The sequence below is a fragment of the Bison bison genome, unplaced genomic scaffold (assembly GCF_000754665.1).
Source record: "Bison bison bison isolate TAMUID 2011002044 unplaced genomic scaffold, Bison_UMD1.0 scf7180017864265, whole genome shotgun sequence".
NCBI classification, from domain to species: domain Eukaryota; kingdom Metazoa; phylum Chordata; class Mammalia; order Artiodactyla; family Bovidae; genus Bison; species Bison bison.
Genome location: NW_011494837.1, coordinates 1,685,854 through 1,704,565, shown reverse-complemented (window position 1 = coordinate 1,704,565; position 18,712 = coordinate 1,685,854). Strand labels below are relative to the sequence as shown.

Here is an 18,712-nt window from a genome sequence, read left to right as displayed (position 1 = left end):
GAAAAAGAGATTTGTCATCCGCAAAGCCAGTTAACAAGTACTGGGAACTAAAAATAAAATAGGAGTAAAAAGATAAAGTCTAGCCTTTTTTTCCTTTGTGCTTAGTCTAGTTTTACTTGGTTATAGGGTGGTGCATGCAAAGGTCTTTCACCCGGTCCTTCGGGCCAGAGTTCCTCCGATGAAACCTGCTGTGCCGACACCTCAAACTGTGAGCAGAAGCAGGGAGCACGGCATCTCAAGACAAGATGGCAGCGGTGCGCCACGTGCAGAGACTCTGCCTCCCTCATGAGCTGCACAGGTGTGCCAGCTCTGCTAGAACTCTGCCCCGTCCCGCAGCTGAGAACCAAACTTAAACCCAGTCTCCTCCTTTTGGCTCAAATGACACTTGGCAGGAAGACACTTGATGAGAACTGACTCAGGAGGGTAAATAACACTACCTGTTAATGTAAATTCTTGTAAACCCTGGTCTCATTAATATCATAACAATGTTATACGTGCTAAGTCGCTTCAGTAGTGTCCGACTCTTTGTGACAATATGGGCCATAGCTTGCCAGGCTCCTCTGTGCATGGGATTTTCCAGGCAAGACTACTGGAGAGGATTGCCATTTCCTTCTCCAGAGAACCTTCCCGACCTAGGGATCATATCTGCATCTCCTGCATTGGCAAGCAGATTCTTCATCATCTGAGCCACCAGGAAAGCCCCTTTCTTATCTCCTGTGCTTGTGTGTTCCTGCTCAGTCGCTTAAGTCATGTCCGACTCTGTGCGACACTAACTGTAGCCTTCCAGGCTGCTCTGTCCATGGGATTCTCCAGGCAAGAATACTGGAGTGGGTTGTCAGGCTCTCCTCCAGGGGTTTTTCCTGCCCCAGGGATTTAACCCATGTCTTTTATGTCTCCTGCATTGACAGGCAGGTTCTTTACCACTAGCCTCACCTAGGAAGCCCAAAATTAATGTTAGGATATTATTAATAATTTAGGTTACTTCCATATCTTGACTATTGTAAATAGTGTTGCAATGAATATTGGGGTGCATGAATCTTTTCAAATTATGGTTTTCTCTAGCTATATGTCCAGGAGAAGGATTGCTGAATCATATGGTATTTCTACATTTAGTTGCATAAGAAACCACTATACTATTCTACATATGGTTCACCATAATATCAATTTACATTCCCACCACCAGTGTAGGGGAGTTCCTTTTCTCCACATTCTCTCCTGCATTTATCATTTGTATATTTTTAAATTTTCTTTTCAACAACCACAAAGTAAATGTGTTTTTTCTATCAATCATAATTTTCTGGAAGAGACAATTATGACAATTATTTTCCTTTTTGAAATTTATTTGTTTATTAAATGGAATTAATACATGGTCTAAATTTATCTCTAGTCAAAAATAGAATAGGGTCAATATCTGACTAATGAAACAGCATCTCCTCATCAACTGGCCACATAATTCCACAAGATTAATTTCTTTGATATAAGAAGGAAATAAAACAAAAATAGAAACATTGACTCAATAAAGTTATTGTTAACATGGGAATGACAAGAGGCAGTATGACAGGATATATAAGCTTATACTGAAAGGAATAGAGTACTTGAAATTTTCCAGAAAGATTAAGACTTGAATTTGATATGAATAAGCAATCTTCCTTCCCAATTTCCTCCATAAAATAACAGTCAGAGCAGCATAGCTGATAAAACAGGAAGTCTTTTAATAATAATAAATTATTTCAAGTGACAGAAAACTCAGCATTTTAAGTCTTTAAAGAAAATATCAGCATTAGCAAAACTGTAAAGAAATAGAACTCTCATGTATTGCTAGTAAGAGTATGAATTTTATAACCATTATGAAAAATTGTCAGGATCTGTTGAAGACAAATATGTGCCTATCCTTTGGCCTGGAAATGACACGCCTAGGTGCGCACCCAACAGAAATGCATTAGAAACGTTCACTGAAAAACAAGTTCCAGTATGTTCAGGGCATTACATAAATAATACCCTCAAATGGAAACTACCCAAATGCTTATGAGCAGAAAAATGGATAAGTAAATTGTGGTATGTTCACAGAATGATATCCAGAATACCAATAGGAATGAGCAAACTGGAATTCAGTCCAGTCACTCAGTCGTGTCCGACTCTTTGCGACCCCATGGACTACAGCATGACAGCCCTCCCTGTCCATCACCAACTCCCAGAGTTTACCCAAACTCATGTCCATCGAGTCGGTGATGCTATCCAACCATCACATCCCCTGTTTTCCCCTTCTCCTCCTGCCCTCAATCTTTCCCAGCATCAGGGGCTTTTCCAATGAGTCAGCTCTTCACATCAGGTGGCCAAAGTATTGGAGTTTCAGCTTCAACATCATGACAATAACAATGCATCTCATAAATAAAATATCAAGCCAAAGGATCCAGAACAAAAATCATGTACATAATATTCATATTAAAGTAAAAAGTGACAAAACTAATCTATTAATATACTGTTTGGCTATGGGACAGTGGTTATTGTTGGATGTTACTGATTAACTAGAAGAAAGGATAAAAGGAGTTTCTGGGGTAATGGTGATGTTCTTTTCTTGATCTAGGTTTGAATTACACAAGCTTATTTAGATTGTGAAAATCTGATCTGATGATATTCAAAAACTTTTTAAAATTCTTTAGAAAAATATGTATTTATTTTTTTAACACAGTTTAAAATTCAGGCAACCCAAGCTTCAGACAACTTGTTTCTGAGGAAGACAAAGTTTACCCATTTCTCAGTTGTTTTCTCATCTGTGTTGACTTACAAGACTATGCATGGTGTGAAAAAGACTTTCAGTCATTTTAGACTTTTCCTTTCAAATATAAACACAGTGGAGAAATGAATTTTTCATTCTATGAATGCCTTGTGCGTCAATGGACTGTTCTCATCTCCATGATCATTTTTTTGACCCAGAATAGAATGTGCTGATGGCTGGTTTCAAACATTCTCCCATGAATCCCATTGTAGGGTCAATTTCTTCCAAGCTATTTGGACTGAAAATTGGGAAAACGTTTTTCTATTTATAAAAACAAACAGAAATAAACAGGGTTTCTTACCAGAAATAGTGAATGGGCGCTGTGCATCAGAGGTCAAACTAACTCTCAGACAATATAAAGCAGGTTCTGTTTGACAGAATTCCACAGACTGTATATAGTCCACAAAGAGTCTGAAACGACTAAGCAACTTTCACTTTCACTTACAGCTAGATCAAACATCATAATTCTGAGTGTTCTAAGGGTAAAGTTGCATCTGCCCTGCTATCTTGAGGGAGATGCTTCAAGAACTATAGGACCATGAATATAGCTATGCTGGTAGGCTGAGCTCTTCTCAAATGCTATAGTGGCTGATGTATGCTAGCAGCGATGATTATTGCCTGTGATGTCGCTGTGTTTTAAAGCATGAACAAGGAAAATAAATAAATAAATAAGACCAGCAAGAAAAGTAAAAAAAGAGAGAGAGAGAGAGAGAAAACAAAGAACCATCTCACAAGAAGTGAAACCAATGGATATGTCAGATGAGATAAATAAAGTAATAAGATCTGTCAAGGACATCAGATATAAAATAACTTGTGGAAAAACAACAACAAAATATATATTTTCCAATTTACATTTTTCAATAGTTATGATTTTAAAATAGCTATGGTTAAAAGTTAAGCTGTCCTGAAAGATCTATTGAAATAAATACAAAATATGTAGAAATAGCATAAATTATGGCAATCAATGAAAACATGAGTTATTGAGGACACTGACAAGAGAATTTTCACGCAGATTAAAAGGGTTTAGAAATGTTTTTTAAAAGGCAGTTATAGAAGAGAGATATTTAAACAAATTGAGAAATTTTCCTTTATTTGAAGAAAGATTTCACCCAAAGATTGACAGGATTCCCTGGGTCTCAATGAGGATTAATAAGAAAGGTCATTTACTTAGGTATATCCCAGTGAAAATTTTAATTCCAAAAGTAATATGAAATCTTATAAGCTTCTAGATGAGCAAGTAACTTTTAGAGGAAAGAGAATCTGACTAGTACCTGACTTATGTATAATATTAAAACTTAGCAGTCAATGAAATATAATCTACTGAGAACAAAGGAGTTAGATTCAGATTACAATTTACCTGTCAGAGAAAAGGAGTGACATTTTCAGATTTAAGTAGATTCAGAATTCATATGACCTGTGTGTTTCTGAGAAAAAATGTAATGACCAAAAGACTATTAAATCAGAACTAAGATACTGTAAAAGATAAGGATGTTGGACAGAGTGGTAGTCTATTTACAAAATTGAATCTAAATGGATTTTTATTCAACTCTAAAAGTTACTATGATTGGAAAATTATAGTACAGCTGTAAAATAAGGTTTCTTAAAGGAAATGAGACAAATTGTGAGGGAAACCCTAAAACTAGATTTCAACAATATCCAGGACCTTGCAGTTATACTTAAACCAATAAAAACATTTTAACTATCACGCCTGCACCCAAAAGAATGAGATGCAGCAGAAACTGTTAGTAACTATCCAATGCCCATTTTATTTCTCTCCCTTACTAATAGAAATTCAATTATTCATGTCAACAATGTATCCAAGTAAAACATGACATTTTCTGCCTCGCCTTGCAGATGGAAGAGCCATGTGACCAAGTGCTATGTGATAGATATATGTGAAGGTTTTGATGTATCAGTTGAAAAGCTATTAAATGTTACAGACTGGGCAGGGAGGTATACCTATTCTGCCTTCTCTTTTCCTCCTCACTGATGCCTAGAACATGAATTTAATGGCTAGAAGTCCTGAGACAATACTTTATGATAAGTTAAAAAGTTAAACCAAAGTAGGAAGAGAAATTAGTAATGATCAACACTGAAAATAATGAATTTTTTAAAAGGATAAAGTATATAATTTTTAAATTACCAATATAATAATTTTTAAGATTTATTAGACGATAAAAAATAGAGTCAAATTTAAAATACACAAACATGTCTGTGTATGTGTATGTAGAAGAAAGGAAACATTACCAGAAACAGGAGCTTGTATAAATCATGAAGGACAAATGCATTTTATTCAAGAAAAAAGTAAAATAAAGTCTAGATAATATGAATTATTTACAGAAAGAGAAAAGTAGTTTGTAGTATTGTGTTGCTGCTGCTGCTAAGTCACTTCAGTCGTGTCTGACTCTGTGCAACCCCATAGATAGCAGCCCACCAGGCTCCTCTGTCCCTGGCATTCTCCAGGCAAGAATACTGGAGTGGGTTGCCATTTCCTTCCCCAATGCATGCATGCATGCTAAGTCACTTCAGTCGTGTCCGACTCTGTTTGACACTATGGACAGCAGCCCACCAGGCTCCTCTGTCCAGAGGATTCTCTAGGCAAGAATACTGGAGTGGGTTGCCAATTCCTTCTCCTAGTATTGTGTTCAGTCAATATTAATTTCACTTAATTTTGTTTAACTATCAAATAGCAGTGTGGTGCTTAAAAGTAATACTGGCTTTCAAGAGATATTGAATTCAAAAGATTGAAAAAAGACCTAGGCAGTAGAGACACAATGTGTGTGTGCACAGTCATGTCTGACTCTTTGCAACCTCATGGACTGTAGCCTGCCAGGCTTCTCTGTCAATGGGGATTCTCTAGGCAAGAATACTGGAGTGGGTTGCCATGCCCTCCTCCAGGGGATTTTCCCAACCCAGGGATTGAACCCAGGTCTCCCACACTGCAGGCAGATTCTTTACTGTCTGAGCCATCAGGGAAACCCAGAGACACAATGGAAAATGCAAGAATGTATTAAGAGGGTATTGTATTTGTTTTCTATTGCTGCGATGATAAATTACCACAAAGTTAATGACAATACAAAATTTTTCTCTTATGGCCCTGAAGATCAGAAATCTAAAATCAAAGTATTGTCAGTGCTATGGTCATTCTAGAGCCTTCAGGGAGGATCTGTTTCTTTGCATTTTCCAGCTTCTGAAGTTCACCTGCATTCGCTGATTTATGGCCCCTTCCTTCATCTTGAAAGTACATCACAACCACTACTGGTTCAGATACCATGTCTCCTTTTTTTGTCTTTAGTGCTCCTGTCTCACTCTTAAAACTACCCTTGTGATTATACCCACCCAGATGATCCAGAATGATCTCTATATCCCAAGAACTTTAATCATATTTGCAAATTTCCTTTTGCAGTATAAGTTAATATATTCAAAGTACCTCAGTATTTCAAAATGGACATTTTTGGAAGGCCACTGCTTAGCCTCTGTCATCCCCTAACAGAGGATGAGATGGTTGGATGGCACCTCTGACTAAATGGACATGAGTTTGAGCATGCTCCTGGAGATGGTGAAGGACAGAGATTCCTGGTGTGCTGCAGTCCATGCGGTGGCAAAGAGTCAGACACAACTGAGAGACTGAACAACAACAACTACTTAGCCTACCACATCTATCAATAACTTCATTGCATTAATACAATATTCATTTTCCTAAAAATATTAGTAAATCTAATTTTTCCTACTAAAGGTGGGAAAATATGTAATGTCAATAATACATACTCAAGCTACAAGTGAAGTCAGGATGTAGAGTTAGGATGATGTTTTTAGCTCTTAAGGAAAAAAAAAAAACAGATCATTTTAAAACCAATATTTAAAAAACCTAACATATTGTACAAATAATTCAAAAAATGAAGAGGAAAAGGAACTAGTTCAGATTATTTTTTGATTAATTGCGTATAATAAAAGAAAAAAAAAACTAGTAAACTGGTAAATGAAATATGAAATCTCCACCCTTCATTGAAATGATGCTCCAACACAGAAAAGCACTTTAATTGTGTAAATTATGTCTCAGTATAAAAATATATTTTTGAAAATATTATAAAGCATATAATTTAAATGCAGGATGTTCAAGCTGGTTTTAGAAAAGGCAGAGGAACCAGAGATCAAATTGCCAACATCTACTGGATCATGGAAAAAGCAAGAGAGTTCCAGAAAAACATTTATTTCTGCTTTATTGACTATGCCAAAGCCTTTGACTGTGTGGATCACAATAAACTGTGGAAAATTCTGAAAGAGATGGGAATACCAGACCGCCTGATCTACCTCTTGAGAAATTTGTATGCAGGTCAGGAAGCAACAGTTAGAACTGGACATGGAACAACAGACTGGTTCCAAATAGGAAAAGGGGTTCGTCAAGGCTGTATATTGTCACCCTGCTTATTTAATTATATGCAGAGTACATCATGAGAAACGCTGGACTGGAAGAAGCACAAGCTGGAATCAAGATTGCCAAGAGAAATATCAATCACCTCAGATATGCAGATGACACCACCCTTATGGCAGAAAGTGAAGAGGAACTCAAAAGCCTCTTGATGAAAGTGAAAGAGGAGAGTGAAAAAGTTGGCTTAAAGCTCAACATTCAGAAAATGAAGATCATGGCATCTGGTCCCATCACTTCATGGGAAATAGATGGGGAAACAGTGGAAACAGTGTCAGACTTTATTTTTTTGGGCTCCAAAATCACTGCAGATGGTGACTGCAGCCATGAAATTAAAAGACACTTACTCCTTGGAAGGAAAGTTATGTCCAACCTAGATAGCAAATTCAAAAGCAGAGACATTACTTTGCCAACAAAGGTCCATCTAGTCAAGGCTATGGTTTTTTCTGTGGTCATATATGGATGTGAGAGTTGGACTGTGAAGAAGGCTGAGTGCCGAAGAATTGATGCTTTTGAACTGTGGTGTTGGAGAAGACTCTTGAGAGTCCCTTGGACTGCAAGGAGATCCAACCAGTCCATTCTGAAGGAGATCAGCCCTGGGATTTCTTTGGAAGGAATGATGCTAAAGCTGTAACTCCAGTATTTTGGCCACCTTCTGCGAAGAGTTGACTCATTGGAAAAGACTCTGATGCTGGGAGGGATTGGGGGCAGGAGGAGAAGGGGACGACAGAGGATGAGATGGCTGGATGGCATCACTGACTCGATGGACGTGAGTCTGGGTGAGTTCCAGGAGTTGGTGATGGACAGGGAGGCCTGGCGTGCTGCAATTCATGGGGTCGCAAAGAGTCGGACACGACTGAGCGACTGAACCGAACTGAACTGAAGATTTTATGAAGAGGAAAAGATAATCTTTGCTTAAAACCTCAAGTTAAATTTGTAATTGTTATTATTAGTTACAATTACAGTAAAGTTACATAAATAAATATTTTTAACATAAATTTATTTATTTTAATTGGAGGCTAATTATTTTACAATATTGTAATGGTTTTGACATACATTGACATGAATCTGCCATGGGTGTACATGTGTTCCCCATCCTGACCCCCCCTCCACCTCTCTCTCCATCCCATCCCTCTGGGTCATCCCACTGCACAAGCCCCGAGCCCCCTGTCTCATGCATCGACCTGGACTGGGGATCTGTTTAACATATGATAATATACATGATTCAATGCCATTCTCCCAAGTCATCTCACCCTTGCCCTCTCCCACAGAGCCCAAAAGTCTGTTCTATACATCTTTGTCTCTTTTGCTGTCTTGCATATAGGGTTATCATTGCCATTTTTCTAAATTCCATATATATACGTTAGTATACTGTATTGGTCTTTTTCTTTCTGGCTCACTTCACTCTGTATAATACGCTCCAGTTTCATCCACCTCATTAGAACTGATTCAAACATAGTCTTTTTAATGGCTGAGTAATATTTCATTGTGTATATGTACCACAGCTTTCTTATCCATTCATCTGCTCATGGACATCTAGGTTGCTTCCATGTCCTGGCTATCATAAATAGTGCTGTGATGAACATTGGGGTACATGTGTCTCTTTCAATTCTGGTTTCCTCAGTGTGTATGCCCAGCAGTGGGATTGCTGGGTCATATGGCATTTGTATTTCCAGTTTTTTAAGGAATTTCCACACTGTTCTCCATAGTGGCTGTACTAGTTTGCATTCCCACCAACAGTGTCAGAGGGTTCCCTTTTCTCCACACCCTCTCCAGCATTTATTGCTTACAGACTTTTTGGATAGCAGCCATTCTGACTGGCGTGAAATGGAACCTAATTGTGGTTCTGATTTGCATTTCTCTGATAATGAGTGATGTTGAGCATCTTTTCATGTGTTTGTTAGCCATCTGTACGTCTTCTTTGGAGAAATGTCTATTTAGTTCTTTGGCCCATTTTTTGATTGTCGTTTATTTTTCTGGAATTGAGCTGCAGGAGTTGCTTCTATATTTTTGAGATTAGTTGTTTGCCAGTGGCTTCATTTGCTATTATTTTCTCCCATTCTGAAGGGTGTCTTTTCACCTGGCTTATAGTTTACTTTGTTGTGCAGAAGCTTTTAAGTTTAATTAGGTGCCATTTGTTTATTTTTGCTTTTATTTCCAATATTCTGGGAGGTGGGTCAGAGAGAATCCTGCTGTGATGTATGTAGGAGAGTGTTTTGCCTATGTTCTCCTCTAAGAGTTTTATAGTTTCTGGTCTTATGTTTAGATCTTTAATCCATTTTGAGTTTATTTTGGTGTATGGTGTTAGAAAGTGTTCTAGTTTCATTCTTTTACAAGTGGTTGACCAGTTTTCCCAGCACCACTTGTTAAATAGATTGTCTTTTCTCCATTGTATATTTTTGCCTCCTTTGTCAAAGATAAGGTGTCCATAGGTGAGTGGATTTATCTTTGGACTTTCTATTTTGTTCCATTGATCTATATTTCTGTCTTTGTGCCAGTACCATACTGTCTTGATGACTGTAGCTTTATAGTAGAGCCTGAAGTCAGGCAGGTTGATTCCTCCAGTTCCATTCTTCTTTCTCAAGATTGCTTTGGTTATTTGAGGGTTTTTGTTTTGTTTTGGTATTTCCATACAAATTGTGAAATTATTTGATCTACTTGTGTGAAAAATACCCTTGGTAGCTTGATAGGGATTGCATTGAATCTATAGATTGCTCTGAGTAGTATACTCATTTTCACTATATTGATCCTTCCAATCCATGAACATGGTATCTTTCTCCATCTATCTGTGTCCTCTTTGATTTCTTTCACCAGTGTTTTATAGTATTCTATATATAGTTCTTTTGTTTCTTTAGGTAGATATATTCCTAAGTATTTTATTCTTTTCATTGCAATGGTGAATAGGATTGTTTCCTTAATTTTTCTTTCTGTTTTCTCATTGTTAGTGTATAGGAATGCAAGGGATTTCTGTGTGTTGATTTTATATCCTCCAACTTTACTGTACTCATTGGTTAGCTCTAGTAATTTTCTGGTGGAGTCTTTAGGGTTTTCTATGTAGAGGATCATGTCACCTGCAAACAGTGAGAGTTTTACTTCTTCTTTTCCAATCTGGATTCCTTTTATTTCTTTTTCTGCTCTGATTGCTGTGGCCAAAACTTCCAAAACTATGTTGAATAGTAGTGGTGAGAGTGGGCATCCTTGTCTTGTTCCTGACTTTAGGGGAAATGCTTTTAATATTTCACCCTTGAGGATAATGTTTGCTGTGGGTTTGTCATATACAGCTTTTATTATGTTGAGGTATGTTCCTTCTATTCTTGCTTTCTGGAGGGTTTTTATCACAAATGGATGTTGAATTCTGTCAAAGGTTTCTCTGCATCCATTAAGATAATCATACAGTTTTTATCTCTCAATTTGTTAATGTGGTGTATTATATTGATTGATTTGCGGATATGGAAGAATCCTTGCATCCCTGGAATAAAGCCCACTTGGCCATATCTGATCTTTTTAATATGTTGTTGAATTTTTTTGCTACAATTTTGTTAAGGATTTTTGCATCTATATTCATCAGTGTTATTGGCCTGTAGTATTCTTTTTCTGTGGCATCTTTGTCAGATTTTGGTATTAAGGTGATGATGGCCTCTTAGAATTAGCTTGGAAGTTTACCTTCCTATGCAATTTTCTGGAAGAGTTTGAGTAGGATAGATGTTAACTATTCTCTAAATTTTTGGTAGAATTCAGCTTTGAAGTTTTCTGGTCCTGAGCTTTTGTTTGCTGGAAGATTTCTGATTACAGTTTCAATTTCCATGCTTGTGATGGGTCTGTTATGATTTTCCATTTCTTCCTGGTTCAGTTTTGGAAAGTTGTACTTTTCTAAAAATTTTTCCATTTCTTCCAAATTGTCCATTTTATTGGCATATAGTTGCTGATAGTAGTCTCTCATGATCCTTTGTTTTTCTGTGTTGTCTGTTGTGATCTCTCCATTTTCATTTCTAATTTTATTGATTTGATTCTTCTCCCTTTGTTTTTTGATGAGACTGGCTAATGGTTTTTCTATTTATTTTCTCAAAGAACCAGATTTTGGCTTTGTTGATTTTTGCTATGGTCTCTTTCTTTTGCATTTATCTCTGCCCTAATTTTTAAGATTTCTCTCCTTCTACTAACCCTCGGGTTCTTAATTTCTTCCTTTTCTAGTTGCTTTAGGTGTAGAGTTAGGCTATCTATTTGACTTTTTTCTTGTTTCTTGAGGTAAGCCTGTATTGCTATGAACCTTCCCCACAGCACTGCTCTTACAGTGTCCCATAGGTTTTGTTTGTTGTGTTTTCACTTTCATTCATTTCTATGCATATTTTGATTTCTTTTTTTTATTTCCTCTGTGATTTGTTAGTTATTCAGCAGCGTGTTGTTCAGCCACCATATGTTGGAATTTTTAATAGTTTTTCTCCTGTAATTGGGATCTAATCTTACTGTATTGTTGTCAGAAAAGATGCTTGGAATTATTTCAATTTTTTTGAATTTACCAAGGCTAGATTTATGGCCCAGGATGTGATCTATCCTGAGAAGGTTCCATGTGCACTTGAGAAAAAGGTGAAATTTGTTGTTTTGGGGTGAAATGTCCTATAGATATCAATTAAGTCTAACTGGTCTATTGTATCATTTAAAGTTTGAGTTTCCTTGTGAATTTTCTGTTTCGTTGATCTATCCATAGGTGTGAGTGGGGTATTAAAGTCTCCCACTATTACTGTGTTACTGTTAATTTCTCCTTTCATACTTGTTAGCATTTGCCTTACATATTGTTGTGCTGCTATGTTGGGTACATATGTATTTATAATTGTTATACCTTCTTCTTGGATTGACCATTTGCTCATTATGTAGTGTCCTTCTTTGTCTCTTTTCACAGCCTTTCTTTTAAAGTCAATTTTATCTGGTATGACTATTGCTACTCCTGCTTTCTTTTGGTCTCTTTGTGTGGAATTTCTTTTTCCAGCCCTACTCTTTCAGTCTGTATGTGTCCCTTGTTTTGAGGTGGGTCTCTTGTAGACAACATATATAGGGATCTTGTTTTTGTATCCATTCAGCCAATCTTTGTCTTTGGGTTGGGCCATTCAACCCTTTTACAAATAAGGTAATTATTGATAAGTATGATCCCATTGCCATTTACTTTATTGTTTTGGGTTCGAGTGTATACACCCTTTCTGTGTTTCCTGTCTAGAGAAGATCCTTTAGCATTTGTTGGAGAGCTGGTTTGGTGGTGCTGAATTCTCTCAGCTTTTGTATGTCTGTAAAGCTTTTGATTTCTCCTTCATATTAGAATGAGATCCTTGCTGGGTACAGTAATCTGGGCTGTAGGTTTTTCTCTTTCATCACTTTAAGTATGTCCTGCCATTCCCTTCTGTTCTGAAGAGTTTCTATTGAAAGATCAGCTGTTATCCTTATGGGAATCCCCTTGTGTGTTATTTGTTGTTTTTTCCTTGCTGCTTTTAATATTTGTTCTTTGTGTTTAATCTTTGTTAATTTGATTAATATGTGTCTTGGAGTGTTTCACCATTCTGTTTTTCTGTTTGGGACTCTCTGGGTTTCTTGGACTTGAGTGACTACTTCCTTCCCCTTTTTAGGGAATTTTTCAACTATTGTCTCCTCAAGTATTTTCTCATGGTCTTTCTTTTTGTCTTCTTCTTCTAGGACTCCTATAATTTGAATGTTGGGGCATTTAACATTGTCCCAGAGGTCTCTGAGGTTGTCCTTATTTATTTTCTCTTTTTCCTCTCTGCTTCATTTATTTCTACCATTCTATATGCTACCTCACTTATCCTATCTTCTTCCTCTGTTATTCTACTTTTGGTTCCCTCCAGAGTGTTTTTTATCTCATTTATTGCATTATTCATTATAAATTGACTCTTTTTTATTTCTTCTAGGACCTTGTTAAACATTTCTTGCATATTCTCAATCCTTTTCTTCAGGCTATTTATCTGTAACTCCATTTTGTTTTCATGATTCTGGATCATTTTCACTATCATTATTTAGAATTCTTTATCAGGTAGATTCCCTATCTCTTCCTCATTTGTTTGGTTTGGTGAGCATTTATCCTGTTCCTTTACCTGCTGATTATTTCTCTGCCTTTTTATCTTGTTTATATTGCTGTGTTTGGGGTGGCCTTTCCATATTCTGGCAGTTTGTGGTTCCTCTTTATTGTGGAAGTTCCTCGCTGTGGGTGGGGTTGGATGAGTGGCTTGTCAGGGTTTCCTGGTTAGGGAAGCTTGTGTCGGTGTTCTGATAGGTGGAGCCAGATTTCTTCTCTCTGGGCTGCAATGAAGTGTCCAGTAATGAGTTTTGATATGTCAGTGGATTTGGTGTGACTTTGGGCAGCCTGTATTTTGAAGCTCAGGGCTATGTTCCTGTGTTTCTGGAGAATTTGTGTGGTATGTCTTGCTCTGGAACTTTTTGGCTTTTGGGTGGTGCTTGGCTTCAGTGTAGGTATGGAGGCTTTTGATGAGCTCTTATCGATTAATGTTCCCTGGAGTCAGGAGTTCTCTGGTGTTCTCACATTTTGATCTTAAGCCTCCTGCCTCTGGTTTTCATTCTTATACTTACAGTAGCCTCAAGACTTCTCCATCTATACAGCACCAATGATAAAACATCTAGGTTAATGATGAAACATTTCTCCACAGTGAGGGACACCCAGAGAAGTACACAGAGTTACATGGAGAAGAGAAGAAGGATGAGGGAGATAGACCAGGAGGAGAAGAGGGGGAATCAAAAGGGGAGAGAGCAAGCTAGCCAGTAATCACTTCCCTATGAGCTCTCCATAGTCTGGACCCATCTGAGATGTTCACAGAGTTATACAGAGAAGAGAAGAAGAAGGAAGGAGACAGAGGTGGCCAGGAGGATAAAAGAGGGAATCAAAAGGAGAAAGACAGATCCAGCCAGTAATCAGTTCCCTAAGTGTTCTCCACAGTCTGGAACACACAAAGAGATTCACAGAGTTTGATAGAGAGAGAAGGGGGAGGGAGGAGACAGAGGCGACCTGGTGGAGAAAAAAGAGAGTCAAAGGGGGGAGAGAGCAATCAAGCCAGTAATTTCGCTGCCAAGTAAAAATGGGTACTGAAGATTGGGTTCTTAGGTACAAAATTGAAAACAAATACCAAAAAGCAAAGATTAAAAATCTAGAGTAGAGGTTAGATTCTCAAAAACACAATATTTAAAAAAAAAGCAAACTCACAAAAATTATAAAATATGTATATATGAAGGTTGCTTTTAAAATAGGGGTTTTTTTTTTGCAAGTTAATAGTAGGTTATAAAAATGAAAATTAAAGGAGTAATAGAGGACTTAAAATTTTTAAATTAAATTTAAAAAATGATAACAGTAAAAATATATCTAAGACTTTCTCTGGAGCTGTTACAGACAGTGTGGGGTTAGATCATTTTCAGATAGTTCCTTGATCCAGCTTATACTACTCAAGATCTATAGGCCCCTTCCTATGTAGTCCTTGCTATCTAGAGAGTTTCAATCTATTGCACCTGTCACTTCCAAATCCATTCCCTCTGTTTATTTTAGCTTCTTCTGTTTGCTGGTCTCTTCAGTGTCTAATTTCTGCCCTGACATAGGGAGGCAGTGGTGGTCACTTTTTTAGGCTCACTTGTTCAGTTGTGCTGTTGGGAGGGAGGAACACTGCAAACAAATATCACTGGCGTGTATGGAGAGTGCTTGCAGTGTTCCAGATGCACTGGGTTTGCCCCCTGCTCATGGTGTGTGTGCTTTCGTGGTCTACACTTCTCAGGCTCTAGGTTGCTCTTCTGGGAACTGTCTGAGGCCGGCCCGGGGTGGTGTGCACATCCCAGGTCTAAGTCACTCAGGTTCAGGTTCTTGGGTACTCCACAAAGGCACAGACTCAGTTGGGCCTGCATTTTGTGCCCTTCCCAGGTTCGAGCAACTCAGGTGACCAGGTGCTTGGCAAGAGTGGTTGCTGCGACTTATTGCCTCCCTTGTCCCTGCTGCTCAGTTTTCTGGGTGTACAATGGGCACACCTTCTCAGGTGTGCCGTGTGTCTCTTCTGGGGAGCTGATCTCTGGCTGTGACCCTCCCAGCAGATGTCAACCATCCAGAATCTCAAGAAGTCTTGGTTATCAATGAAACCTGCTTGCAGTTTAGTAGAGCATGCCTCTCTGGGGCCGCGATTGCCCCCTTCTGGCTCTGGCTGCCCCTACCTGCCTCTCTCTGGCAGGAGATGGGCCGGTCCACAGCCGGATAGCTCTGCTCAGTCCTTTGTTCTGTGAGCAGGCCTGGCAGTGTCTTAGGTTAAGGCTTTTCCCAGGGTAGCTATCCCACAGTCTGGTTTGCTATCTCAAGTTAGTTCCCTAAGATTGCCCTCGGGGCATTCAGGCCCAGTCCTTACCCTAAGCAATGCAGCCCACACCTCCTTGTCCAGCCCCCACTTGCTAGTGGTAAATGAGGGCGTCTGGATTGCTTCTCCACTGGGAGTTGCTGTTTGGCATGTAATCTGTGGGTTTAATTATTTATTTATTTATTTTTCCTCCTGGTATGTTGCCTTCTGAGATTCCAAGATTTGCCACAGACCCGCCCGTGAGTGTTTCCTGGTGTTTGGAAACTTCTCTTTTTTTTAAGACTCCTTTCCCGGGACGGATCTCAGGCCCTACCTCTTTTGTCTCTCTTTTTATCTTTTATATTTTGTCCTATCTCCTTTTGAAGACAATGGCTGCCTTTCTGGGTGTCTGATGTCCTCTGCCAGCATTCAGAAGTTGTTTTGTGGAATTTTCTCAGCGTTCAAATGTTCTTTTGATGAATTTGTGGGGGAGAAAGTGGTCTCCCCATCCTATTCCTCTGCCATCTTAGGACCGCCCCCCAAATAAATATTTAAACCACAAAATTCAAAACCATAATCCATTGTAATAAAATCCAAGGTAAATTATATGATGGTTTAATAAAATGAGAGAAATTATTTCATCAAATACTTGCTTATGATTTATTTTATTGATATCTTCTATCAGCAAATATAGTACATAGAATATGAGAATTTGGTTCTTGGAAAAAAAGTTGGCAATTATTCAAGTAAACGTATTCACTTTGCAAATCAGCATAATGAAGCATACAATGATTTAGTGATTTATTCAAGGTCAGATCACTAACTAGTGTCAGCGAAGATCTCAGATTATTACATAGAACTCATATAATGCAGACATTTTCTTTTCTGAAGATATCATAAAATCCCATTGTAACACATTAATGTTATTTATGTATCTGGGAGATTTGTTTATGGAATTGTTTTATTCTAGGTTGTTTCTTCAAAAGATTTTTAATCTTATATAGTAGTGATTATGTCTTGGAAAATGCTACAGTGGCAAGCTTATCTAATCATTTCAGTTCAAAATAAGTCTTATATGCTAAATAACATTAAATTTTACAATGGTGACTTATAATGTCATTAAAAATTAATTACACATGACAAAAATTTTAAACTACATATATAACCCCCAAAGGATTCAATATGTAACTTGTCAACATTATGTTAAATACTGTATTTGCCTGGACAGTCACCAAGGATTTAGACAACTATAACCCATGGTCAAATATTTCATCCATATGTAACATATTGCAATTGTTTTATTAATTTCTTATACTTAATGGGATATCTTATTTGAAGATTACATTGTTTCTCATATTCACAGGTATTGAAAACCAAATTGTGGTTACCAAAGGGGAAAGATTAGTGGAGGGAGGGATACATTAGGGATATGGAAAAAACAGATACAAACTTCAGTATATGAAACAGACAAGGAACAAGGATATACTATTTAGCACAGGGAATTATACCAATAATCTTGCAATAACCTATGAAAGTGAAAGTGAAGTTGCTTAGTCGTCTCCAGCTCTTTGCGACCCTATGGACTATAGCTTGCCAGGCTCCTCCATCCATGGGCTTCTCCAGGCAAGAATACTGGAGTGGGTTTCCATCTCCTTCTCTAGGGAATCTTCTCAACCCAGGGATCAAATCCAGGTCTCCAGCATTGCAGGAAGACTGTTTACCATCTGAGCAGAATATAATATGCAAAAATACTGAATCACTATGCTGTACAACTGAAACTAACACAATATTGTAAATACACTGTGTTTCAATTTTTTTAAAGGAAGTTATAAATATTGACCAAGGCAAAATACAAATGTAAACTTTTCCAATGAAAGAAATGCTTTTGAAGTAATCCAAAATTAACTGGAAGATAATTGCTGTAAATTAAATATTCTCATAATGGGTGCCTTTATCATTACATTACTATTTTTCTAGAGAATATCAAAATATATACATTCAATACATATAACTGAGAAGGTAGAATCTGATTAATTCTAAATTAAATAATATAAAGTTGGTTATAATATTTTTGTGTAAGGCAAACTATTATATAGAGAGTAAATAAATAAGTTCTTACTGTATAGCATAGGGAACTATTATATTCAATATCCTATGATAAACCATAATGGAAAATAATTTTTAAAATAACATATAAAAATACATTTGTGCAAATGAAAGCATGTGAATACTTTAAAAATTTTCAATCCCCCATGAATACATTATCCACCAAAATCAATGAATATTTTAATTGATTGTATACATGTGTGAATTTTATTGGCTATGTTGTTTGATGTATTCCAAACAGTTCGAGACATTAAAAAGATGTTTTCATAGAAATAAATTCCATACAAAAAAATTCTATGTGAATTAAATTTGTCAATTAAGTAACTACTTCAGGCTATGGTATCATATGACCCAATTAGGAAAAATAAAAATTTTCCCTTTGTCATATGATACAGAAGTGGTCTGAAAGATATATTATTGCATTAATTTTAATGCTGAAATTTAAATCATTTTTCTGAAGCCTATTCTTTCAATAAGCCTATATGATCATGTTAATTTTATAATATGGAAGCTTTTACAAGTTTTAGAAACCAGTTTAAAAAATGAATTACATAACCTCATACTGTTGAAGGTGAAGGTAAATACATGCTGAGACTCAGTCAATGTAATGTAACAACCAAACAATGGAATCATTTTGTAAAGAGGAAGAATAAGGAAGAGGAGAAGAAAGGGAGGGAGGCTGGGGAGAGGAAAAGGAGGAATAGATGGTCAGAGTGAAATTCACTGATTATAGGCTTAGATAAGTTAACTGATCATTTACTTTTCAAATAATGACATCAGCATTGTGTCAAGAAAGGCCAATCAGTGTGTATTAAGTCGGGTGGCTCAGATGGTAAAGCATCTGCCTGCAATACGGGAGACCCAGGTTTGATCCCTGGGTTGGGAAGATCTGCTGGAGAAGGAAATGGCAACCCACTCCAGTATTCCTGCCTGGAGAATCCCAGGGATGGAGGAGCCTGGTAGGTTACAGTCCATGGGGTCGCAAAGAGTCGGACACGACTGAGCGACTTCACTTCACTTCACTTCATATATATATATATGTATATGTATATGTATATATATATATATGTATATGTATATGTATAT

General features: G+C 37.3%; 1 protein-coding gene across 1 annotated transcript in view; it reads left to right on the top strand.

Annotated features, from left to right (window-relative positions):
* The first annotated feature begins 245 nt into the window (after positions 1-245).
* LOC104994750 (tubulin alpha-1A chain-like) overlaps positions 246-18,712 on the top strand; it is a 40,625-nt gene continuing 22,158 nt past the window's right edge. The window contains exon 1 of the mRNA XM_010848399.1: positions 246-298. Within this exon, the coding sequence (XP_010846701.1) occupies positions 246-298 (53 nt within the window). The remainder of the gene's footprint in view (positions 299-18,712) is intronic.